At 41.6% G+C, this 26,923-nt stretch overlaps 1 protein-coding gene across 18 annotated transcripts in view; it reads left to right on the top strand.

The window, feature by feature from the left end:
- The window catches only part of LOC129711276 (receptor-type tyrosine-protein phosphatase S-like), a 382,253-nt gene that overhangs the window by 328,412 nt on the left and 26,918 nt on the right, over window positions 1–26,923 (top strand). For 9 of the 18 annotated variants that reach the window (XM_055658803.1, XM_055658805.1, XM_055658814.1 and 6 more), the window contains 5 exons: window positions 2,012–2,135; window positions 14,535–14,737; window positions 20,954–21,073; window positions 23,321–23,475; window positions 25,083–25,368. In XM_055658803.1, coding sequence (XP_055514778.1) covers window positions 2,012–2,135; window positions 14,535–14,737; window positions 20,954–21,073; window positions 23,321–23,475; window positions 25,083–25,368 — 888 coding nt within the window. The remainder of the gene's footprint in view (window positions 1–2,011; window positions 2,136–14,534; window positions 14,738–20,953; window positions 21,074–23,320; window positions 23,476–25,082; window positions 25,369–26,923) is intronic. The other 9 variants (XM_055658818.1, XM_055658817.1, XM_055658819.1 and 6 more) reach the window with 1 other exon arrangement.

The following is a 26,923-nucleotide window of genomic DNA, read 5'->3' as shown; positions in this document are numbered from 1 at the left end:
CTTTGCAAAAATTTCTAAACATCTGTTTTCATTTCTTCATTCTGTGGTATTGTGTGTAGATTGATGATTAAAAAAAATTGAATTTAATCCATTTTAAAATAAGGCTGTAACGTGTAACAAAATGTGGAAAAAGTGAAGGGGTCTGAATATTTTCTGAATGCACTGTATATTGTAGGAGTTGCATTGACTGAATTCCCGATACCGCTTTATTTTCTTAACTAATGCAGTTGCAGTTTTAGGAGACTGGCTCAGTGTGAATGAGTTTAAAGCCATCTCAGATCAGTCTTTAAGAGAATTAATTAAACTACAGGAAACTGTCCCTTTGCTTGACAATGAATCTACACTCTCACATTGAGTCGCAACAAATTAGCTCTCAGGGGGAATGGAATCAATGTGGAAGTTTTGAAGCTGCCTCACCTTGTTTCTGCAGAAGGGGTGAATTCCCTTCCACATCCAACCACTTAAGCTTGGTGGAGTTTAGTTTAGTTTTGAGATACAGCGCAGAAACAGGCCCTTCGGTCCACCAAGTCCGCATCGACCAGCGATGCCCGCACATCAACAATATCCTACACACACTAGGGACAATTTTACACTTATACCAAGCCAATGAACCTACAAACCTGTACGTCTTTGGAGTGTGGGAGGAAACTGAGGATCTCAGAGAAAAAACACTCAGATCACTGGGAAAACGTACAAACTCTGTACAGACTAGCACTTGTAGTCAGGATCGAACCCGGATATCTGGCGCTGTAAGGCAGTAGTTCTACCGCTGTGCCACCATGGAGCACATTTGTGTTCACAGCACCAATCATGCCATTGAACATAATGTACATGAAATAATATGCTTAGGAACAGTTTTTTATAAGATTCATTCAGTTAAAATGGTGTTGTCCTTAGCATAACACAGCATGATGGGTTTACATGGAGAAAGTGGGTTGAAACTTTTTCTGTGTGTCAATAATTAAAAGTCATAGATTTAAAATAATTGGCAGAAAATGAGAGGGGAAATGAAGGGAATTTTTTGCATTGGTTGTGAAATGCAATTTAAAAGCAAATTGCAATTCAATTCCATTGGAAATATTTTGGAAGTAATTGGACAGGTATATCAGAAAAAGTAATTTGAGTATAAACTCGAGTATGGGGCTAAACCTGCAAACTAACTGGCACGGATACAATGAGCTAAATGACCCTTCAGTGCAGTATTATTTTATTGTTCTACTCATAGGCTTACAGAAATCTTTTTATTAAAAGGCTAACAGGATCATACCCTGCCAACTAGCTTCTTTCACACCTAGTTTATAGATTGTAACAGTTGTATTTAACTTACCCCTTGAAGAAAAATCTACTACTCATTTATAGTCCAAACACATGCTTGAAGCCAATCTAATGTGAAAGAGGAATCAGTTTATGAAGTATTTTAATGGTAGGTTTCCCCTTTGTCAATGACTTATTACACATTATTGTAATGTGATACTCAGCTCCAGTGAATATATTCTGCTTCCAGCAGGATATGTTGAACGCAGATACTTTCATGCAGTTAACTGAATGGTTTACCTCTCTCAGCATTTGAAGAACATCCTTGTGAAGCAGCTTAGTGACAAAGATTCATTGCTATGACCCTGCATGAAAGTGGAAGCAGCAATTGGTAAAGCATTAAAAAATACCCTTGTTTCAGAATATTCCTTTATATCTTCTCGGGTTCGCTTGAATCAGACATAAACTGATTGAACACCAGTGCAAAGTGGCTGGTCGCAAATCAACCACCCATTTTACTCCTGTGAATTTAGTGAAGAAGTAAAATGGAAATGGAATCAAATGACAAAGGGGCCTCCATGAAGAAATGATACATTTTAATAAATCATTCTAGATCATAATTGAAAGAAATAATGAAGTATATGATATTGAATACTGAAAATAATACGATGGTGAGATTCTTGAATGGCAAATTGTAGGAGCAAAGAGTAAAATCTTTCTCCATTTTTTTCTCTTCCTTTTCCCTTCAATATTTTAGTCAATTGATCCGGGTCAGCAGTTTACATGGGAACACTCAAACATGGAGGTGAACAAACCCAAAAACCGCTACGCCAACGTGATTGCCTATGACCATTCCAGAGTTATCTTGGCACCGATCGAGGGTGAGTCTCCAAAACATTGTAGTCAATCGCATCTCAAGGTTCAGAGCTCTGAATGGGGAAATCCAAAGTGGTTTGTAAGGTCATTCAATCTGCGCTATCTGATCTAAAACCAGTGTTATGGATTCCCAATTCTGTGACGTTGCCCATTTTTCTGTGTAAGCTTCATTTTTTATTTTGTCTTTCTGCAAGGAACCAATTTTGCACCGTCGCCACTGAAAATACCAACACAAGTAAATAAAATGGTAAAGAAGGCAAACACTATGCTTGCCTTGAATATAAGAGTTGGGGCATTGAATATAGGAGTTACAAAATCATGTTGCAGCTTTATAGAACAATGCTCAGGTTGCATTTGTAGTACTGTGTGCAATTCTGGTTGCCCCATAACAGAAAAGATGTGAAGGGTGCAGAAGAATTAGTGAGCAAAAACAAAGTGCTGGAGGAACTCAGTGGGTCAGGCAGCATCTGTAGAGTGTATGGACAGACGATGTTTCAGGTCAGGAGTCTTTTTCAGACTGATGGAATAGGGGGAGGAAAGCTGGAAAAGAGAGGTGGGGATGGGGCAAGTCCTGGCGAGTGATGGGTGGATACAAGCAAGGGTGGGTGATTGGCAGATGGGTGGAGAAAGTGGCAAAGGCTTGAGACAAAAAGGTGACAAAAGGATGTAAGAAAAGTTAAGAAGGGAAGTGGTCTCTATGGAAAGCAGAAAGGGGTGGGAACTCAAAGACATCCGTGGAGAGAGTGATCTCTTTGGAATCCCAAAATCCACAATCAGAGTCACAGGGATGGTGGGGAATGCTGAAGAAACTTTTAAATAGATGGATATGCAGGCAATGGAGAGATATGGGGTACATGCAGGCAGAAGGGATTACTTTAAGTTGACATCATATTTAGCAGAGATATTGTATAAGCCAAAAGGCCTATTCATTTGCTGCACTGTTCTGTGCTCTGTGTTCATAAATGAAGATTCACTTCCCTATAAAGGGCTGGGGCAAATGGCTGACTGGGACAAAGTACATTCCTGGAACCTAGGTTGGAATCTTCCCTATAACAATGTCATGGAAATCTTATTATTAGTATCTGAAAATAAATAATAATATAGGTTAATTTTGACCCATTTCTGAGCTAGTGTAGTGGAAAATCCAACGCTACATATAACTTTTCATTTAATAGACCCGCTCAATCATTGATGCTAAGAATATTGCAGATTTTGACATAAACATGGCACGCAGTTACTGCAGCCAGGAGGCCCAAGCTCTTGTCAACATTAACTTCATAAATATGTATAATAAAACTTAAGGTTTGTGTACGATGGGAGACTATCCAGAGGGGAGCCTGTGTCAAATCGAAACATCGAACGTCACTTTGTCTCTACAGATGCTGCTTGACCCAAATGAGTTCTTACAACATTTGAATTTTTTGCTCTTAGTTTATGTGAGATTTTTGAGAAATTATCTCCACCTGCTACCTCACCCTAGGTTTCTGCAGATGTATGTTTTCTGTTAGGCACCATCCTTTTTGCTTTTCTATTCTTTTAACAATATCTGAAGTATGTGTGTAATTACAACGAGACACTTGTTATGTTACATGTCATGCCTCATTGTTGCTGTGCAGTGGCAATATATTCCTGCATCCCAAAATTACTTGGTATTTTCAGTCACAAAATGTTTTTTTTAATGAATATTGGAAATATGACTGAATATATATGTATATATTTCAAGATTCACTGATGATGTATATTGCAATTGTTCTATATATATATGAGTTCTGGCATTTTATTTAGTACACAGGTTATATTATAGATTTTCTTTGTACAATTTTCAGAGACATTTTGGCTGAATTAACTGAATGTCATGCTTACTTCAACATCTGTAATGCTCTTAGAATCTGTCTTAATATAAAGTTAAAAATCTTCATTCACAATTATTACATTTAACTTTAGTAATCTTCTGAGGTCACTAAACATCATCCTGGACAGCATGCAGGCCCTAGAGACTAGCTGCTTGTACCAATTTCCTTTGATTCTCATCATTTCTGTCTGATCCCATTGTTCCATCTCTCTTTCTTCCTCTTATTAGTTCTTTTTTTTAGGCTTAAAACTGAGGTCACTCGATACTGGTATTGTTTTCAGAACAGTTTGATTTTAATTGCACCACTTCCCCTTTTATTTACACACTCCTCTATCCAATGAAATATATCACTGTATTCTCTAAACAATTTTTCAGGTCTGCTGAATTCCCAGATGCATGGATAGGGCAGGTTTGAAAGCTTATGGACCAAATGTTGGCAGGTGGGACTAGTGTAGCTGGGACACGTTGGCCAGTATGGGCACGTTGGGCCAAAGGGCCTGTTTTCACAGTGTGTCACTCGATGATTCTATGATAGTGTTGTCCAATTTTAGTTGTGCTGTCCAAAGCTAAGTAATTATCGATGTTCAGTTCAATGGAAGATGCAACGTTGGCGATAAATGCCATGAACTCTGCTGTAAGTTTGAGTTGTTCTGGAGTATTTCAGGAAATTATGCATGAGATTTGGTAATCTGGACATCCAGGGATCACAGTAATGAACAGTAATCAAATTTGCCACTGAAATTAAACTGATGACTGATTCAGGCAATCAGGTATTTAGTGCATTTGATGCACATCGCTTGAGTTTCACATATTTATTTGTTCTTCCCTGACTGTTCTGCTGGATAGGAGAGTGTGTGCATGTGTGTGGCCATGTCCACGTGGGCATGCATGTTTTGTGCATGTGTGTGCATAGATATATGTGTCATTGTGTGAATGTCAAGAGTCAAGAGTCAAGAGTCAATTTAATTGTCATTTGGACCCCTGGGGGTCCAAACGAAATGCCGTTTCTGCAGCCATACATTACACACAAATAGACCCCAGACACAACATAATTACATTTAACATAAACATCCATCACATAACTGTGATGGAAGGCCAAAAAAAAACTTATCTCTCCACTGCACTCTCCCCCCCCCCCCGATGTCACAGTCAAAGTCAAAGCCCCCGGCTGGCGATGGCGATTGTCCCGCGGCCATTGAAGCCACGCCGGGTGGTGCGAGGTCGCACACCGGGTCCTGATGTTGGAGCCCCCGGTGTGTGCTCGCAAAGTCCCGCGGCCGTTCCAGCCGCGCGGGGCAATGGTGTAGGCCCCGCTCCAGGAGCTCCTCGACCCCGCAACACGGGCAGGAGAATTCGCCGTTGCAGCAGCCCGAAAAGCGGTCTCCCTCCAGGGAACCGCGCGGGGTCGTCCGAGCCGTCCGCAGACCAGCAGTAGCAGCCTCCGACCCAGCAGCAGCAGCGGCATCGGCAGCAGCAGCAGCAGCAGCAGCAGCGGCAGCGCTCCTCCACCGCTCCACCCGCTCCGGTTTCGGCCAGCTCCGCGACGGCAACGGTAAGTCGGCACCAGAGTCCCCGGCTTCTTCCCGTTGGAGGCCGCTCCTCGTTGCGGCCTCAACGACACCTGAGACCCGACGAGAAAAGGTCGGGTCTCCAGTGCAGGGAGAGATTCAAAAGTTTCCCCCCCCCCCCACCCCCCCCCCCCCCCACCCCACCCCCACCCCCCCACACACACACCCCAACATAAAATAACAAAAACTACACAGAAACACAGACAAAAAATAACAAAAACGCGGACAGGCTGCAGAGGCCGCTGCTGGCCAGAGCCGCGCCGCCTACCGGATGTACGAGTGTGTCATAAGGTCATAAGTGATAGTAGCAGAATTAGTCCATTCAGTGTGTGTACGTATGAGTATGTGCGTGTGTGTGTGTGCAAATGCAAATCATCAGATCGTAAGTGGAAGGAGTATTATTAGGCCATTTGGCCCATCGAGTCTACTCTGCCATTAAATCATGGCTGATCTATCTCTCCCTTCTAACCTCATTCTCCGGCCTTCTCCCCATAATCTCTGATACCCATACTAATCATGAATCTATCTATCTCTGACGTTGCCTTCACAGCCTTCTGTGGCAAAGAATTCCACAGATTCACCACCAATGTGTACGTGTGTGTGCTTGTGTGTCTGTTTCCAGATGCTCAGAGGTGACTGTGTGTGATGTACCTGTGTTTGTGTGTAGTATGTGCGTGCGCGTGCATGTGACCTTATGTTTTTGTGTGCGTGTCTGTGTGTATGTGTGCGCCTCAGTTTCATATTGCCCGCAGCTCTTAATTCTCTGAGCCGTTGGAGAGGGAGCCCTGATGATCAATTTGCCCTTGGAATATACAGTGGTTGATGCAGTAAGTGGACTTAGGGTCTCTTTACAGCCCAGTTATAATTTACATGCAATTGCAATAACCCTGACAGTGGGCCCACTTGGGATACAGCTCCCTTAAATATTGAACTACCCGGCTGGTCAGATGTAACCTTTATTTGGTGCAAGTTTAATTCATTGTCAAATCTTTACAGTATTCTGTCCGAGCCTAAGTTCTCTCAACATTAAGCCGGAATATCCTGTGATGGAGGGAACAAAGGGAATGAATGGAAGGCGCTTGTTACTGTTGGAGTTTAATTGTATAAGGCATGGTTTTTGGACAGCTGTTTTAATGATCACTGGCATTTGAGAACATTCAAGGTGGCATGCAGAACGAGGGAGAGGAATGGGAAATATCGTGATCATTTTAATTAAAATAGAAATCAGTCTTAAAGAAACTGATTAAAATCGTTTTAATGAAACAGTGGTACAGCTGGCACATTATGCAGAATCCAAAGTTTGCCCTCCAGCTGCTCCATTGTACTCTGCTGTTGTTACTGCTGGAGGTTTGAACAATCTCATTTAAAGGGGAAAAAAATTGCCTTGTTTTTAGCACTTTCTGTTTTGATTGTTGCTGTCACATTTCACTGTTAGCTTAGGAACTCCTGGCCTAATATTCCACCATGCTGCTAACTGGATGCTTAATTGTGGTATTTATTGAAAGGAATGTCCCTATATTCTCAAGAGATGACTGATCTAACATTAAACCATTGGCCTTTACAGAAGAGTTGTCATTAAATGACTTTTGGGCTATTTGAAGTTAAATTACTCTTAGGCCAAAACCTCTGCAGTATTGATAGTCCAGATGCATCGAGTATAGTTTAGTTTAGATTAGAAATAATGCAAGGAAATAGATCCTTCGGCCCACCAAGTCCATGCTGACCAGCGATCACCCATACATTAGCTGTATACTACATTCAAAGGACATTTTCTTTTTACCGAAGCTTATTAACCTACAAGCACGCACGTCTTTGGGATGTGGGAGGAAAATGGGGAAAACCTACGTGCTCACGTGGAGAACATGCAAATTCCACAGACAGTACCCGAGGTCAGGATCAAACCCAGGTCTCTCGTGCTGTGAGGCAACAACTCTACCACTGCACCATTGTGCCACCCTTAGTTTATTAATAATTATGTACAAATATGGCATTTACCTTAAGTTTCCATTGCCATTCCTCCTGTGGAGATGTTAAGAAACAAAACAAGAGATGTACACAAATATAAAAATCTGCAAAGCCATCACATTCCCAAGCAAGAAGCTCCATCAGTAAATTAGACAAAAGGCACGTGTGAGTGTGTGGTACAACATAACTTTGGTTGCAGTGTATTTTATTGAGGACAAAAAACACAACAAGCTGGAGTAACTCTACTGGTCAGGCAGCATCTGTGGAGAACATGGATAGGTGACGTTTCTGTTCATACTGATTCCAAACTGATCAGACCTTTCGTCAGTCTGATTAGGGCGAGAAAGCTGGAAGAGAGGAGGAGCAGGCCAAAGCCTGGCTAATGACAGGTGGATACAGGTGAGGGGAAATTTGTTTTTTGATGAGCAGATGGTTAGACAAAGGCCAGAGATGAAAAGTCATGGTGAGATAAGGATAGAAAAGGTGCGAATTGTGAAGCCAGACGAAGAAATATAGGTGGAAAGTGGGAGTGGAAGAAGAAAATTGGGAGCGAGTCCAAGTGGGGCACAGGGACGAGGAGAGTGGGGCAAGGAAGGAAAGGTTGTTTGTCGGTAGTTATCTAAAATTAGAGAATTCAATCAGGGTTATTGAGGAACATGGGAGAAGGGAGTGACATCATTGGGCAGATTACAGTTGACATCAAGAGAGATGATATAGCAAATTGGAAGCAGTAGTTACCTTTCACCAAGTTTAGATTTTAGATGGTTGTAGATTGTACATGGGAAGAACAAAATTTAACATTGAGAGGATCATAGTTTTCAACTCATGTGAATGAGTTATAACAAGCAGAGTGAATTTCGAAGCATCCAAGCTTTGAAAGATACTGGAGCAATATATTAAAGGGTCAGGAGCAGGCAGGAGAGTTTGAGAGGAAGATTACTCACTTTGAAGCCGTGAGCTCCAGGGCTGGGCTTTGCTTGGTTGGAGCATCTTGAGACAAGCCTGATTAGTGAGACGTTCTCCGGCATCCTTCAGTTTCAAAGAGCATTAATGATGGAAAACTGGTGTTTGGTTGAAGAAGATAGAGAGCTGGGATAAATTGACCTACAAGATTTATAGATTGGCAACTCATAACATATTTCTTAAGCCCTGAAATGACTGGTAATTTGTACATCAGCAATGTTGCGTTTCTTTAAGATGACATTACAAATAAGTTTGATTCCGTTGTGCAGAGTATGTGTGTTCTGTAGATTCTTAACATTTAATTAAACCCATTAAGGAATGTACCTTTTTTTTACAAACAAGATGCAAGCAGTTTAAACAATATGTATAGTCTATTTAAAATGCTCAACATGGACTCCCTTCAAACCTTCTAAAAAGCAACCCAGAGAAATTGATTATGACACAATATATCGGATAGCAGTCTTAAAGTAAAAAAGAGAGAATATCAGAAACATTCAGCAGGTTCGGGCAGCATCTGTAACAAAGTCGTCTGATTAAGTCATTCACCCACAACATTAACTCTGATCTCTCTCCACAGATGTTGCCTGACCTGCTAAGTGTTCCTGCTAATTTCTGTTTTTGTTTCAGATTTCCAATGTGCTTCACCCAAAAAAAACAATCAACCATATTACTAATAAAACCCATACACCAATTGTTTTTTACTTTACAAAATTGAATATTAATTTGCACCAGAATGAGTTTCATTTATAGTCACTCCCAGGTCAAATATCGCACCAATCAGAAAATTCAGCTAGTTACTCTTGCCCAATAACCACATCAGGATGCAAGGGATGACATCATTCCCGTGCAATGTTTTTTTACAGCAATGCGTAGAAACCTGTCGTCAATGCTGCTGTTGTCATTGAGCACTCTTGGAGATATGGTCTAAATCTCACGACACTGACTGCTAGTAAGGAATAACTGCATCTCTGTACTCAGTTTCCCTCCCCTGACACAACATTGATCCCAATCTTCAACTCATTCCTGAATCATAACAAATACCAATTCCCCAAGTGGAGTGCTAATTCATTCTCACCTGTTTAGTTTGGTGTAGTTTAGTTCAGTTTTGTTGTGTTTATTATTGTCATGTGTATTGAGGTACATTGTAAAGCTGTTTTGTAATGTGCTATCCAGTTAGCGAGAAGACTGTGCATGATTAAGGTCAAGCTGTCTACAGTGTGCAGATACAGGATAAAAGATTTATCATAGTTAGTGTAAGAAATGCTGTTGTTGAAATCAAGATTTAAAAGAGCGGAGCGATTGTAATGAGTGATTTGTGATGATGGGACCACCACACAAAGCATCGCCAGGCTTCAACGCCATCCTGGATGTACGTCTGCTGGTTTCCTTTGCTCCCACCCTGTCCCTTAGCCACAGGCCCTATCTTAAAAACCCAGCCTTGAGAGAGAAGGAATGGACAATATGTTTTATCCCATAAAAATAGACTTTGCATTTGTCTGTGATGACTGTGGCCAAACGGTCATTGTTTCACTGGGTGCATTGGAATTCCCGAGCGTGTTCATTTTTCCAACAAGATCCAGGCCACTAGAGTTGAAGTAACTAACTAGAGTCCATAACATGTGGAGTGGCCTGGGTGACTCATTCTAAAATTGGTCTGCAAATGGAGGAGCGGTATAGAACGATAATGACATCGCGTGTAACAACATAGACTTTCTAAAATAGCTTCAATACTCCATAATCAGATGAAACAGTACTCCACCATGGTAACTGACCTATCCAACGTAATTTCTGTTTGGCCCTCTCGTCTTACTCCAAACCCTGCAATACACCTATGTGACTTACCTTGTGTTGATGTACAAAATAGTAGGTCCTTATACCCACTACTTTAAATAACAAAGTGTCCACACGTGCAAATAGGCGAATACTCAGCCCTCCCCGCACCCCAATCTCCCTACTCATCTTCCATGCTTTCCAAAACATATTTTGAGGGTGCAAAGTGCTGAGGTGCACATCCCCTTCACTACCAGCCTTCAGTGACAATACCAAGGCTTTAATTGACAAATTTAATTCCGCCATCAAGACACATTTAATGCCTACTTTGTGTCCCACGGACTGTATTCCATTGAAGCCAGTTTGCCATCCCTAATAATGTGTGTTGCCTTTTATTAAGCAAAGTATTTCAATCGAGAGAGAAATATAAAATAAGCGCCTTTCAGTGTGAAGGAGCACACTGACAATACAGCAAAGCTCAGAGTATCTTTTTAAATTCTCGCTGATCTATTACGCAACTGAGGTCTATGTGATTTACCTTGTATATTTCTGGGAAAATGTAATGAGGAACCTTTTGGCAGTAAGGGAATTGATTGTCTTGGAGGCGCAAGTAATTAGAGCTGATGGCCGGTCTGGGCCAAGCTTGGAAATTACTTAGCCATAACAGAGGGAGCTTGTAGGAATCAGGTCATGCATCATAATATGGATGATGAATTGGAACACTCAGCTTTTGAAAAAACATGCTGTGGGGCAATATAGTAATGTACTAGGGCCCAATCAATTTACCAAATGACACAGGCTAAAATTGGCTTTCGTTTATGGTGAGGAGGCAGAATGTAGGCTTGAGATGACCTTTGATGGCTCTCCATTAACTCCTTGAAAGCTGTTAAGCCCGAGGTCTTGAGTTGATCCATTATTTCATGAATTGTTGTACATTATCCTGTTGTACATTACTTTTTTTTCCATATAGCACCTTAGAAATCAAGAAATATTTTTATTTTCTTCCTTCCACTTTTCTCCCCCATCGCATTTTCTTCATCCCATCCCTGAAAGCCCTCAAGACCCAATCCCAAATCAACCATCGTCCCCCTGGTACCACATGGAAATGCCATTCATGAAATGGCTCTAGGAAATTAAGGCTGGTTTGTCAGGGAGTTGGGACAAGTCCGGTCATTTGAGTTAGCACTTGCAGTAACACTGATAGAACTTGCATTTAACTATAGCCTTTCATGTCCATAATGTCCTAAACTGCTTGGTTAGTAATATTGTTTATTATGGGAGCATAGCAGCCTAATTGTGTCTAAACATCCACTAGCTAAGCACTCCACAGTACTCTTAATGCCTGGTGGCTTTGTCAGGATAGTTGGCCTCCTCATGTTCCTTCTACCTTTATGGCCCGATGATCATCCTAGTGTTTGTTGTGTAACAAGTGCTGCATGCTACAAGGACTCACACCCATGGATTAATTTGATTAAGGTATTATTTCTTACACATGCTTGGGCAATCCCAAATCATCTTCATACAAACGTTACGATTCCATATTTATATTTTAAGGAAGGCAGAAATAGATGGTGGGAGAATGAGGGAGAGGAGAAGAGTAGGTGACTCTGTTTATTTGGGGAGATGCAAGTGTCCATATTTCAAACAGAGTTGTCCAAAATAATATTACCCACATTGGCTATGCCTTGAGATAAGTTTCCTTCGCCTGTGTTTTTCATGAGAGGAATGTTGATCAGGAAATCAGGGCGGCACGGTGGCGCAGCGGTAGAGTTGCCCCTTTACAATGTTTACAGCGCCAGTGACCCGGGTTCGATCCCGACTACGGGTGCTGTCTGTACAGAATTTGTAGGTTCTCACCGTGACTGCGTGGGCTTTCACTGAGATCTTCGGTTTCCTCGCACACTCGAAAGACGTACAGGTTTGAAGGTTAATTGGCTTGGTATAAATGTAAAATTGACCCTAGTGTGTATAGGATAGTGTTGGTGTGCGGGGTTCGCTGGTCAGTGGGCCAAGGGACTTGTTTCCATGCTGTATCCCTAAACTTATCTAACTAATCTCACATGAATGAATAACCCTTCATGAATATGTTGACTTAATGCCCCATGCACTGAATGCTCCCTGTATCAAAGTGCTTGGCTAACTTTAACAGTAGAATTGAGTTGTAAGCATATGTGTAGAAAGGTCGTCCAGAACGCTTAATTATGCAAATATGGAAAAGTTGCAGCAATGAAGGCAGAGATTAGCTGTGCACAGTGAAAGCCATAAAAGTGAATATATGTCATGCAGTTATGGTGGATTTAGCTGTTGAAAGGGAACAGCAAAAAGCTTTTCCTTGGAGATTAGTGCTGCTTTATATTTCAAAGTATTTCACATATTCTCTCATAGGTCTAAATGTAGGCTCAACAATGTAGAAACAATGTCCCTCTATGAACGGAGTGAGATTGAACACTTTCCTTGTATTTTCCTGTTTTTCCTTATCTCTACATTCGGACCACCTTCCCTTGCCGCCATTACTGACCGTTGTCCGTGATGTCCATTTTACTGCCAGTTTCCCATATATCCCCAAACATAGCAGGTGCATGACAAGGAAATCTGATCTGTATATGTGCTTTTTTAATCCCGGGAGCACTGAAGAGTGCGGGCACCAATCCTAGATGGAAGGTGAATTCCAAGAACATCAACACCTTGGTAGTAGAAAGCATTCAAAGGGCAAGCTCCAGGAATCTCCAGGACATTGCTATATGTTGGCTGCAATACAACCAAGGAAATGCATTAACCACAATTGTGTGGATCTTGCATTTCTTTTGATTCATTTTTTGAAGTTGTTATCAAACTAGTGAATATGAAAAGGCTATTTGGTTGACAGTTATGAACCATCTAATCATCTCCCAAACCCACAACCTCTGTCACCAAGAACAAGGTCTTCAGCCAAATAGCAACAGCCCCACCTGCAGGTTCCTGGTGAAATCGCACAACATCCTGATTTGTAAGCATATTCTCTCATAGGTCTAAATGTAGGCTCAACAATATGGTGGGAGTACCTTCGCCCGACGGACTGCTGCACTTCAAGACAGTAGCTCCCCACCACCTTCCCAAGGGTATTTAGGGATGCGCAACAAATACTGGCATTGAGCCTTAAAAAAAATGAATTTGAAAGAAACAGCCATAACATTACAAATGTTGCATGGTCATGAGTTTAGATGCGTTGGGTGACCAGTGGTGAGTGGTGAGATGGATAGTGGCATGAGATGAGCTGATGAATCCTTTCAGGGACAGGTGCAGCTGTAGTTGGCAATCCAGCCGAACTGGATATGAGGCATGAATGGGTGGTAACATGAACAGGAGTTAAACCAAGTTGTGGGATTGACCATGATTCTTGAAGGTCCTGGCTCCCATGGTGGAGTGTATTGTGAATGTTCCACACCTCTCAGAGATGAACACCTAGTAAAACAATATACAGTATATTCTGGAAATGCACCATACTATACAGTAGTGAGAATTCAGAACCAAGTGTCCATTCATTGAAAGTAAAACACAACTAAAACAGCATTGTTCATAATAACCCTTCTCAAAAATATGTTACAATTTCAGTCATTGGAGCTCCTTGATATCCAGTGGATTTTCCACTAGTTCTGGGCCAGTTGGTCCTCTCAAACACAAGATCTTAGAATCATACAGCACATCACGAGTCTACTTGTTCCAATACATTTTCAGCATTCCTTGCAAATCATCTAGATTTGTCCCATTCTCCAGGCTTTCCTCCATTTTTCAATATACATCTGATTCCTCTTTTGAAAGTTTTAGTAAAATCTGACCCAAATACATCTCAGATAGTGAATTCCAGATCATGTGAAACTACATCTCCTCATTTCTCACAACCCTGCTTAATTATTTTGCCAATAATTTTGAATCCATCATGAAATGAGTTTCCGCCAACTTGCACTATCCAAACCCTTCCTAAGGTGTCATAAGGAGCACCAACATTTTAACTGAATGAACATCAAGACAGTAATTTCAACTTTTCATTTCATGTGTGATGTATTCATTCAGAGTTTGGGAGACTTAATACAAAATTAAAGGCAGGTAATATTCAAAGTACTCAGCAGATCAGTCAGCATCTGTGGAGAGAGAAACAACATTTCAGGTTGATGATATTTCATCAGAACCAGGTAAAGTTAAAAACAAAAACAAGATGTTGAAGAGAGTGGGAGTGTTGGCGAAAACAATGTAAAAATCATTTCAGTGCTTTCCCTGTTTTCATATGATGTGATTGATTCTTTTGTTAGCCCCCTCCTCTCTGCTCCCACTGGCAGGTATCTCGGGCAGTGATTACATTAATGCAAACTACATCGATGGCTATCGGAAGCAGAATGCCTACATCGCCACACAGGGACCACTCCCAGAGACGTTTGGGGATTTCTGGAGGATGGTCTGGGAGCAGAGAAGCGCAACCATTGTCATGATGACAAAACTGGAAGAAAAATCTCGGGTAAGATTGGACTTTCCTCAAGGCTTCTTAGCTCAGATTTCAGGTTTGAAAATGTGAAACGTTAAGGACATCAAGACATAGGTTGCACACAGCCTTGTCCCAGGGTTGGGGACATGGTTTAAGTTAAGAGGGGGAAGATATGATAGGAACCTGAGGGGCAACGTTTTCACACAGTACATGTATGGAATGAGCTGACAAAAAGAAGTGGTTGCGGCAAATATAATCACAACATTGAAAAAACTTTTGTACCATTACATGGATAGGAAAGGTTTAGAATGATATACGAGTCAAATGCACGAAAATTGCACAGAAACAAGGCCTTCTGTGTTGGTTGGCAAGAACGAGTTGTGCCAAGAAGCCTGTTTCCATGATGTATTACTCAATGACTATTAAGGATGATTAGAGACTGGGACATCACCATGTTTTTGTGAGTTCAGGACTTCACAACCAAAAGTAACCACTAATAACAAATTGTGTTAGCCTAACCTGTGTTCTCAGATAAAGTATTAGAGAGGAGTGGTTAACGATGAAGATTTCTTCCCATGGAGAGATTGTTAATATCTGAATTCAGTACCTGAATAGATCGGGTGCTTATAAAATGTAATTGGATGTCATAGAACCATAGAATGCAGTACATAAACAAGCCCTCTGTCCTTGCCTATGCCAATCATCAAAGATCCATGTACAATATGAACCCAATTGAGCATGCCTTTTATATGCTGAAGAGAAAACTGAAGGGGACTAGCCCCCAAAACAAGCATAAGCTAAAGATGGCTGCAATACCAGTCTGGCAGAGCATCACCAGAGAACACACTCAGCAACTGATGATGTCCATGAATCGCTGGCTTCAAGCAAAAGATATGCACCAAAATACTAAACATGACTACTTCCATTTACATAACATTGCTGCGTCCCAAACATTATGGTGCCCTGGAATGGGGGGACTATGTATAAACACTGCTGTAATTTCTACATGGTGAAACCAAAATGTATAATAATGGCCTTTATTAAAATCTGACAATGTGCACTTTAACCACGTGTAACTTTTTCGATTACAAATCTCAAATTGTGGAGTGCAGAGGCAAATAAATGATGGGTCTTTGGCCCAAACATTATGGAGGGCACTGTATGTGTCCAGGGGTCATGCATTCTTCATGTATAATCGTAGATAACGAACAGCAGTGGTTGTCTCAACCATGGGTGGTGTATGGTGGTGAATCTAGATCCACCTTACACTGATTCAGATGTGAAGTCCCACTAAGCTCTGTATGACTGGTAAGCTCTGAGTCCTGGTCAACACTTGGTCCACTTCACCAAAAACAGATTAACAGGTACACTTGATAGGGAGCTACTGCGGTGTCACACAATGATTATCCACACAACCAAATCCAGCAACGTAAAACAACCCGTATCACTCGAATTGTTTTTCAATGCACACCACTGAACTGTATAAAAGGTTAAATGCCGCCACTCTACTCTGCTCAATGTAGTGGTTGATTGCTGTGGTTTACAACACTTAACATAAAACAGGCTTCAATCGACTGACTGCAGTTAAACACAACCACAGCTTGGCAAAAGAGACCCAGCCTCAACCCTCTTCTCATCAACAGCAGTACCAAAACCCTCTTTGTCTGCTTGGGACTGTGAACTCCTGAGTGCAAATTGCAGGTGACCCGTCTCTAATATTAAGCCAGTGCCCCTCTTTGAGGATTTGGCATCCAGTATTAATGCTGAGAACTATATTCTACTCTGTACCTTTTCCTTTGCTCTATCTATTGTGCTTGAGTTTTTGCATGATTGTATTTATGTGCAGTGTTATCTGACTTGATTGGAAAGCATGCAAAACAAAGCTTTTCACTGTAGCTCGCTACACATGACATAACAGTAATAAAACCTGAACCTATACTGGCCCAGTTGCTACTCTGGTAGGTAAGCTTGATGGGATTCAATAATATGGTGCAGCTGACACCCTATGTTGCTGCCCTGTGATATCAGGGAATAGATGAGGACAAAATGCTGGAAATTCACAGCTGGCGTATCCGCATCTGAAAGAAGAAAAGCAGCTTAATATTTCAGTTCAGCTGAAGCATCTCCACGGAAAATTAATTCCACTGCACCCACTGTGTACTTTATTTTGCTTTTATTGGATCGTTAGTTAGTTATGGGTGAGGAGAGGAAGTTAGCCATTCCACCTCAGAGGGACTGCATAAAAACATAGAAAATAGGTGCAGGAGTGGGCCATTCGGCCCTTCGAGCCTGCACCGCCATTCAATATGATCATGGCTGATCATCCAACTCAGTATCCTGTACCTGCCTTCTCTCCATACCCCCTGATCCCTTTAGCCACAAGGGCCACATCTAACTCCCTCTTAAATATAGCCAATGAACTGGCCTCAATTACCTTCTGCGGGAGAGAATTCCAGAGATTCACCACTCTCTGTGTGAAAAAAGTTTTCCTCATCTCGGTCCAAAAAGATTTCCCCCTTATCCTTAAACTGTGACCCCTTGTTCTGGACTTCCCCAACATCGGGAACAATCTTCCTGCATCTAGCCTGTCCAACCCCTTAAGAATTTTGTACGTTTCTATAAGATCCCCCCTCAATCTTCTAAATTCTAGCGTGTACAAGCCGAGTCTCTCCAGTCTTTCTTCATATGAAAGTCCTGACATCCCAGGAATCAGTCTGGTGAACCTTCTCTGTACTCCCTCTATGGCAAGAATGTCTTTCCTCAGATTAGGAGACCAAAACTGTACGCAATACTCCAGGTGTGGTCTCACCAAGACCCTGTACAACTGCAGTAGAACCTTCCTGCTCCTATACTCAAATCCTTTTGCTATGAATGCTAACATACCATTCGCCTTCTTCACTGCCTGCTGCACATGCATGCCTACTTTTAATGACTGGTGTACCATGACACCCAGGTCTTGTTGCATCTCCCCCTTTCCTAATCGGCCACCATTCAGATAATAATCTACTTTCCTGTTTTTGCCACCAAAGTGGATAACCTCACATTTATCCACATTATACTGCATCTGCCATGCATTTGCCCACTCACCCAGCCTATCCAAGTCACCTTGCAGCCTCCTAGCATCCTCCTCACAGCTAACACTGCCCCCCAGCTTCGTGTCATCCGCAAACTTGGAGATGTTGCATTCAATTCCCTCGTCCAAATCATTAATATATATCGTAAATAGCTGGGGTCCCAGAACTGAGCCTTGCGGTACCCCACTAGTCACTGCCTGCCATTGTGAAAAGGACCCATTCCTACTCTTTGCTTCCTGTCTGCCAGCCAGTTCTCTATCCACATCAATACTGAACCCCGAATACCGTGTGCTTTAAATTTGTATACTAATCTCTTATGTGGGACCTTGTCGAAAGCCTTCTGAAAGTCCAGATATAACACATCCACTGGTTCTCCCTTATCCACTCTACTGTTTACATCCTCGAAAAATTCTATAAGATTTGTCAGACATGATTTACCTTTCATAAATCCATGCTGACTTTGTCCAGTGATTTCACCACTTTCCAAATGTGCTGCTATCCCATCTTTAATAACTGATTCTAGCAGTTTCGCCACTACCGACTACCCTCCCTTTTTAAAAAGTGGTGTTACATTAGCTACCCTCCAATCCTCAGGAACTACTCCAGAATCTAAAGAGTTTTGAAAAATTATCACTAATGCATCCACTATTTCTGGGGCTACTTCCTTAAGTACTCTGGGATGCAGCCTATCTGGCCCTGAGGGTTTATCGGCCTTTAATCCATTCAATTTACCTAACACCACTTCCCGGCTAACCTGGATTTCACTCAGTTCCTCCATCTCATTTGACCCCCGGTCCCCTGCTATTTCCGGCAGATTATTTATGTCTTCCTTAGTGAAGACAGAACCAAAGTAGTTATTCAATTGGTCTGCCATGTCCTTGTTCCCCATGATCAATTCACCCGTTTCTGACTGCAAGGGACCTACATTTGTTTTAACTAATCTTTTTCTCTTCACATATCTATAAAAGCTTTTGCAGTCAGTTTTTATGTTCCCTGCCAGTTTTCTTTCATAATCTATTTTCCCTTTCCTAATTAAGCCCTTTGTCCTCCTCTGCTGGTCTCTGAATTTCTCCCAGTTCTCTGTTAAGCTGCTTTTTCTGGCTAATTTGTACGCTTCATCTTTTGTTTTGATACTATCCCTGATTTCCCTTGTTATCCACGGTTGCACTACCTTCCCTGATTTATTTTTCTGCCAAACTGGGATGAACAACTGTTGTAGTTCATCAATGCAGTCCTTTAAATGCCTTCCATTGCATATCCACCGTCAACCCATTAAGAATCAATCGCCAGTCTATCTTGGCCAATTCACGTCTCATACCCTCAAAGTTACCTTTCTTTCAGTTCAGGACCCTTGTTTCTGAATTAACGATGTCACTCTCCATCCTAATGAAGAACTCAACCATATTATGGTCACTCTTGCCCAAGGGGCCACGCACAACAAGACTGCTAACTAACCCTTCCTCATTATTCAATACGCAGTCTAGAATAGCCTGCTCTCTCTTTGGTTCCTCTACATGTTGGTTTAGAAAACTATCCCACATACATTCCAAGAAATCCTCTTCCTCAGCACCCTTGCCAATTTGATTCACCCAATCTATATGTAGATTGAAGTCACCCATTATAACTGTTTTACCTTTGTTGCACGCATTTCTAATTTCCTGTTTGATGCCATCCCCAACTCCACTACTACTGTTAGGTGGCCTGTACACAACTCCCACTAGCGTTTTCTGCCCCTTAGTGTTTCGCAGCTCTACTCATATCTACTCATATCTACTCATATCGATTCCACATCCTCAAAGCTAACGTCCTTCCTTTCTATTGCGTTAATCTGCTCTCTAACCAGCAACGCTACCCCACCTATTTTCCCTTTCTGTCTATCCCTCCTGAATATTGAATATCCCTGGATGTTCAGCTCCCAGCCTTGGCCATGTCTCCGTGATCCCAACAATATCATAGTCATTAATAGCTATCTGTACGTTCAACTCATCCACCTTATTACGAATGCTCCTTGCATTGAGACACAAAGCCTTCAGGCTTGTTTTTACAACACTCTTACCCCTTGTACTATTATGCTGAAAAGTGGCCCTTTTTGATTTTTGCCCTGGATTTGCCGGCCTGCCACTTACTTTTCACCTTGCTACCTATTGCTTCTACCCTCATTTTACACCCCTCTGTCTCTACGCTCACACATTTAAGAAACCCTTTCCCTTTAACTCCATCCTCCACTATCCCATTCGACACCCCACCCCCCTTATTCAGTTTAAAACCACCCGTGTAGCAGTGGCAAACCTGCCTGCCAGAATGCTTCAGACCTAACCTGGAAAGATATTTGCTCCCTCAAAGCTGACAATAGGTTTAGTTCACAGTTTACTGCAGAGTAATCCCAAAGTTGCTTCTCAGCAGTTTGAACAATTGTATGCAATTGTCACACCTCCACCATACCTGCCTTGAATTGCATTTGTATCCACTTCCAGATGCTCTGATTGATACAGATCCCTTGTGGCCTGATACTTTATCAATGCCCACTACAGTGTTCCTGTGCAGGTATCTGTCTTTAGCCTGTGTACAGATACTTATGCCAGCTGTACATTATATCTCTGTGCAGGTGCCCATACCTACCTACCTGCCTGTATCCAATGTCTAATCGAGTACTTATGCTTGCTGCTTGTACCTAGTGATTTTGGAGAGGAATCTTGAACTGTTCCTGTACACTGAGTCTCAATGCATCTATCAAACAAAATGAGAGGAAATTTCTTCAACCAAAAAGGGGTGAACCTTTGTTATTCTCTAATTACAAGAATTGAGACTCGGTGACAGAATGTATTCACAACGGGGGTTGATATTCTGCAATGTGAAATAAATCAAGGAATATGGTGGCGAAAAGCAGTACTGAGCTAGTGGATAAACCATAATGTTATTAAACAGCCTAAATGATGCAAAGCACCTACTCCTGCTTCTATTGATACGTTCTTGTTTGCACCTACAATCCGTACAAAGAGTGTAATTGCACAGACATCTATTACCTGCTATTCTGTACTAGCATTTACACCAGGTATGTTTACCCACTCCCTGCGTACTAGTGTCTTAATCACATTATCTGTAACTGCGATTTCTAAGAAATATTTGTGCCTGTTGTCACAATGGACCCTCCTTATTATTTGTGCCTTTTGTTCAGGTGAAGTGCGACCAATACTGGCCCAGCCGAGGGACAGATACCTACGGAATGATACAGGTGACTCTGTTGGACACCATTGAGTTGGCCACCTTCTGTGTTCGAAATTTCTGCCTACACAAGGTAACTAATTCTCCAAATTAACATACTCTAGATCTGTGAATGGCTGGTTGCGAAAAAGGATTCGAGAGAGGTGTTTTTCTTTAAACGATAGGACAAACTCTCCAATGGACATGGGAATAGAACAGGCTCTATATAGAGGTGAAAGGTTTGGCATCTGAGGGTTGAACAGGATCTCTATTGGATTATTGCTAGTGTCAGTACGAGGGGGTGTGTAATAGAGGATGGAGGGATTAGTGTATGAAGGAACTGCAGATGGTGATTTAAACCATTAAAACAAAAATTAAAATGGGGGGTTAATGTCTGATAGTGGAAGAGGCTGTGTGTATGTGTGTGTGTGTGTGGGTGAGGAAGGAGCTGGTATCTCGGGCCAAGAGTGTATTTGTGCAGTTATAGTTAATGAGAAGTTGGTATCTTAAGATGGGGTTAACAGTGTGTGGTTAATGGAGAGCTGGTTTCTTAGAATGAGAGTAACAGTATGTGGTTAATGGAAGAGCTGTTATTTGGCAGCGGAACTGACTTGTTATTGATGATGAAAGAGTTGGTATCCAAGGATGTAGACAAATATTGATGATTGCTTGGAACAGTGACAATTCCTCAAAGTAACCAAGCTTCCCAGACCTGCTGAATATTGTGTTTGGCTACCGCAGGGCTACAGGTAACCTGCCTACAACCATGAGGGTTTTGGAACAAGTCAACGTAAGCTGGGCAACGTGAATCACTTCAGGCTTTTAGGAAACAAAGGATAAAGATGTTTGAAATATTGTGTTCAAGCCCACAATTAAAATATATTAATGAGCGCTTGTCATTCAAGTAGGTTTCGGCTTTTGTGAAATCATCCCCTTTCACAGCAACTCATTTGCATTTTGACTTTGTCCTGTTTTTGCCTGCTCTTCAATGTGATACTACTGGAAAAATCTCTCCACTCATTGCTTGCATATGATTGCATACTCTTTCTCTGAGGAACCTCAGTGGCGCACCCGTGTGCTCGGAAGTCAAGCCTATTCCTGCCCCAACATGTTATCAGTCCCCCCGCAAACTGAGATCATCAACAAAATATTACTTGCAGTCCCCTGAGATCTAGAAATCCAAACTCAGTCTTAATGTGAAAATTCCAGGTCTCAATGGCAAAACCCTGTGGCACCCAAGCAAGGCTCGGTAGTCCTAGAAAGGCCCATCAGTGAACGCTCCCTCTCCAATATGCACCAGATTCAGGATATCAAGCACATAGCACTGTAGAAGAAATTGTTCATAGAATTTTCTAACTAATGAGTTAGGAAAAACATTTTTACTGATCAGGCAATATCTTTTATTCAATGTGTTCCTTCCACAAATTGCACCCATTCCACGTAGTACAATTTCAGAACTACCATGATTAATGCCCCAAGGTATAATTAAAATTAGATCAATATCAGGGACATACGAGCATACAAAATAGCACTACTTGTCTTAGACACAAAACAATTTTATATGTGAATATATAGATAACATAGAAAAACTGATTGAAACACCAGGAGAAAATGGAGACAAAAATCTGCAGATGCTGTAATCTTGAGCAAAGCACAAAGTGCTGGAGTAACTCAGGCAGCATCGGTGGAGGGAAGGAACAGATGACCTTTCGAATCTGGATCACTGTTCTGAACATTGTCCATTCTCGTACTGCCTGACCAGCTGAGTTCCTCCAGCACTTTTTTTGCTGCAGAAAATGTATGCCTTTTTAAAACGTAATAAACTTTCTCAAACACTGTGCATCTTGCTGTTTTAACACATTTACCATCTAAACCTCCCCATGGCACAACCCCTAGTCTTCTGCAAAGGACGTTTATTTAAAATAAACTAATTTCTGACCAAATATATTACAGATAATGCCAGAAAAACTCAGCAGGTTAGCCAATGTTTGTGGAAGAGAAACAGCAATAACATTTCAGGTCCAATATATCTTGCTTGGACCAAAGTTTGCTTTGGCTGTGATTCAGTTGGTAGAACCTTGGCCTCTGAGTCAGAATGTTGCACGTTGCAATCCCACCTCATGACCTGAGCATAAATATCTAAACTAATATTCCAGCATATTACCAAGGCAACAGCTTTTTAAAAATGCCGATTGTCACTTTGCTGCTTCTGGGAGCAAATTCCCTCTCCCCTACAATGTCAGCTGTGATTACACATCAAAAGATGCATCCACACCTTGGGATGTCCTGAAACACATGTGATGGGCACGATATAAATTTTCTTTTGTGTCTTTCTTTTCAGAACGGCTCCAGTGAGAAGAGGGAGGTGCGCCAGTTTCAGTTCACAGCTTGGCCTGATCATGGCGTTCCAGAATATCCCACTCCCTTCCTAGCTTTCCTAAGAAGAGTGAAAACCTGCAATCCTCCAGATGCCGGCCCCGTGGTGGTACACTGCAGGTATGGTCATTCCCTGATACTGGAATTTTGGTCTCTGCTTTCTACCTTCATTAAATCATTACTTCAAATGTCAATGGGGCAGGCATGCAGTTCATGGTTGGATTTCACAACACAACAGTTCTCATTTTGATTACTTTCTCCATGCTTTTTACTTCATAAGATCTAGGAGCAGAATTAGGCCATCATGTCTGCATCCCAATTCAATCATGGGTGATCTATTTCTATTTCTCCCTCTCAACCCCATCAGTCTGAAGAAGGGTTTCGGCCCGAAACGTTGCCTATTTCCTTCGCTCCATAGATGCTGCTGCACCCGCTGAGTTTCTCCAGCACTTTTGTCTACCTTCGATTTTCCAGCATCTGCAGTTCCTTTTTAAACCCATTCTCCTGCCTTCTCCCCGTGACTTTTGGCGCCTTTAGTAAGCAAGAACCTACCAATCTCCGCTTTAAAAATATCCAAAGACAGTATCCACAACCGTCTTTGGCAATTAATTCAACAGACTCACCACCCTCTGGCTAAATAAATTCTTCCTCATCTCTATTCTAAAGCTATGTCCTTAAATGTGATTTGACCAATGCCTAATAAAGCTTCAGCATTTACGGCCAGTCTCTTTGACCAAAGGGTTTAGTTTAGATGGGCTGGAGCTATTATAAAATAAATCTGCCAAGGGAGAAACAAAGAACTGTATGGTATTATTTCTGGATGCCTGTAGGCCAAATAAAGTGAACACCACATCATCTTATTTTTAAAATACTGTTTATTCACAAATTGTTTTCTTTGGAGAATGATGCGTAGGGAAACATAATGTTTAATTCTGTATACAGTGGTCAACGGTGAGATGGAGAGAAAACTTTCCCTTTATGACTTTAATTCTAGCAGGAGCTATAATTCCCATGTGTCATCTCTACTTCCCACACCACAGCCCTTCTGGCTGAACACAAAACTAAGTATTCATAGACTTGGGTATTAATGATATATATTTTATGCTCAACACTGGACAGTTTAATATTGTTGGTATTTATGATCATCACAGATTTCAGCCCAAATGCACATCACTAAATCCTATGCAGTGCTTAAAACAAAAGTCTATTAAACTAGACTTCCATTATTTTACTGCTGTCAGTGATTATTTGATGAGTATTCAGCCAATATTGTGAACCAGCCTAGACTAGTTTTTATTGAAGTATTACCTCTATTTTGGATCCATCCATTATTATGATTGTCCATTATGATTTACATCACCCTTTGAAAGGCAAGTTCAGCTCCATTTAGCTCAGCTCAGCCCAGCCCAGCCCAGCCCAGCCCAGCCCAGCCACCACCCGCTCCCACCTGTGTTCACCTATTACCTCCCAGGCTTTCTTCTGCTCCACCTCTCGTCCAGCTTTCTTCCCCCCTCCTACTCCTCCCCCCCTCAGTCTGAAGAAGGGCCCCGTCCCAAAAAGTCAATTATCCATATTCTCCAGACACGCTGCCCAACCCACTGAGTTACTCCAGCACTTTGTGTCATTTTTTGTGAATCAGCACCTGCAGTTACTCATTTCTCCATTTATTTAAAGTAATTGTAATCTATCATCACCATTTTTATGACCTGGGTCAATTAATCTTTTAGCGCTGGGGTTGGTCGGACTGGCTGCTTCATCGTCATCGACGCCATGCTAGAGAGAATAAAACACGAGAAGACGGTTGACATCTATGGCCATGTGACGCTGATGAGATCTCAACGGAACTACATGGTACAGACAGAGGACCAGTACATTTTTATCCATGATGCACTGCTGGAAGCAGTGGCTTGTGGGACCACTGAGGTGATGGCCAGGAATTTGTACTCTTACATTCAGAAACTCACCCAAGTTGAGACAGGGGAGCACGTCACAGGCATGGAGCTCGAGTTCAAGGTAAGAAGATTTTCTTTGTTGATTCCAAACAGCCTCGAGGAATTGGCATGCAAGTATTTATTGCCTGATAGCAAAAAATTGATTGAGGAAAATCTTCCATTGAGTATTAATATTTTGATCCAATCCCTTCTGTCCGCACCCTATCTGAAGCCTTATCCTCTTCAGGGGATATGGTTTCCATGGGTGTCAGAGCTATTGTACCAGTGTAACATCAGTGAGACGACAGATTTCAGGTAGAGCCAAGCTTTGTCCTGTCTGAGTAAAATGAACAAGTTTATGCTCAGGGCAATTTTGTGACTTTGGGACATGGTGGGAATTTTAGACAACAAAGTGAGCTGTAGATACTATTGTCTCTTTAGTTATAGTTTCGAAATACAGTATCGAAACAGGCCCTTTAACCCAACTTACCCATACCCACCAAGATGGCTGATCTACACTAGTCCCACATGCCCGCATTTGGCCCATATTCCTTTAACCCTTTGATGCAGAAACCAGAGTGGATTTGTGTTCATATCTGTTGCACCCCCATCTCAATGTCCCAAAACATAACATTTTCAAATTTGTTTTTGTTTTAATTTTATATTCGCTAATTGCATTTGGGTAAAAGTACACTTAAAGAAGCATCGCTTTGAGAATATCAGACTGAGAGAAATGTCAATGCGGATGTAGTGGGATGGTTAATATGAGGCAGATGCATGATTAAGTGCTGTCCCGCAGTACTTACTTTTCAAGAGCTTTATCCAAAAAAGATCATATTACCCCAGATATGTCCTGTGTAACATCACATGGCACCTTGGCAACCTTTAACAGAACATGTAGAAATGAGCAGGCTCAGCTAATAGTGTATTACATAAAACCAAATGACCTTACATGTGGAACTAATATAGATATAGTCCTGTCTGAAGAAGGGTCCCGACCCGTAACGTCATCCATTCAGAGACGCTGCCTGACCCGCTGAGTTACTCCAGCACATTGTGTCCATCGTAAGCATTAGATATATATTGGGCAGTGTAGGGTAGTTTGAGGGATAGTGGCGATTTAAAGGTTGGTTTTTCAAACCAATATAATAAGAACGAGAGATCAATGAGTTTAGAAGGGCGATCTAGTGGGGATTCAAGAAACTAAAGGTGAATAGTAATGTCAGGATATAACATGTTAGTCAAAGGGAACTATGAGATAGGATGTGTAACTATTAAAAACTTTCCATCTAGTGCGCACAGAGTCTTGGAGGAATAGAGGAATCCTTACACTGAGACATAGGAGTACATCTGCACAAGAGACTATTAAAACTTTACAGAAATCATTGAATATTGGAACAAAAGAATCAACTCCGACCAAGCCATTGAAAATTGATAATGATTCACAAAGGGGAAATGAAGGCAAACTTTTGTCTGAAGCTTTCATTTTTATGCTACAATGGAATTTAACATTTCATAAGTCGGCCTTCCTCAGAAGTCTATTGGAATACTGTGCATAGCGTTGGTAGGATGTTACTACAATGGAATCAGTACAGAGAAAATTTACCAAATAATATTGATTTCTTTAACTTCCAAGT

Source organism: Leucoraja erinacea, chromosome 29 (assembly GCF_028641065.1).
Source record: "Leucoraja erinacea ecotype New England chromosome 29, Leri_hhj_1, whole genome shotgun sequence".
NCBI classification, from domain to species: Eukaryota; Metazoa; Chordata; class Chondrichthyes; order Rajiformes; family Rajidae; genus Leucoraja; species Leucoraja erinaceus.
This window is presented reverse-complemented; position numbering and strand designations above follow the sequence as displayed.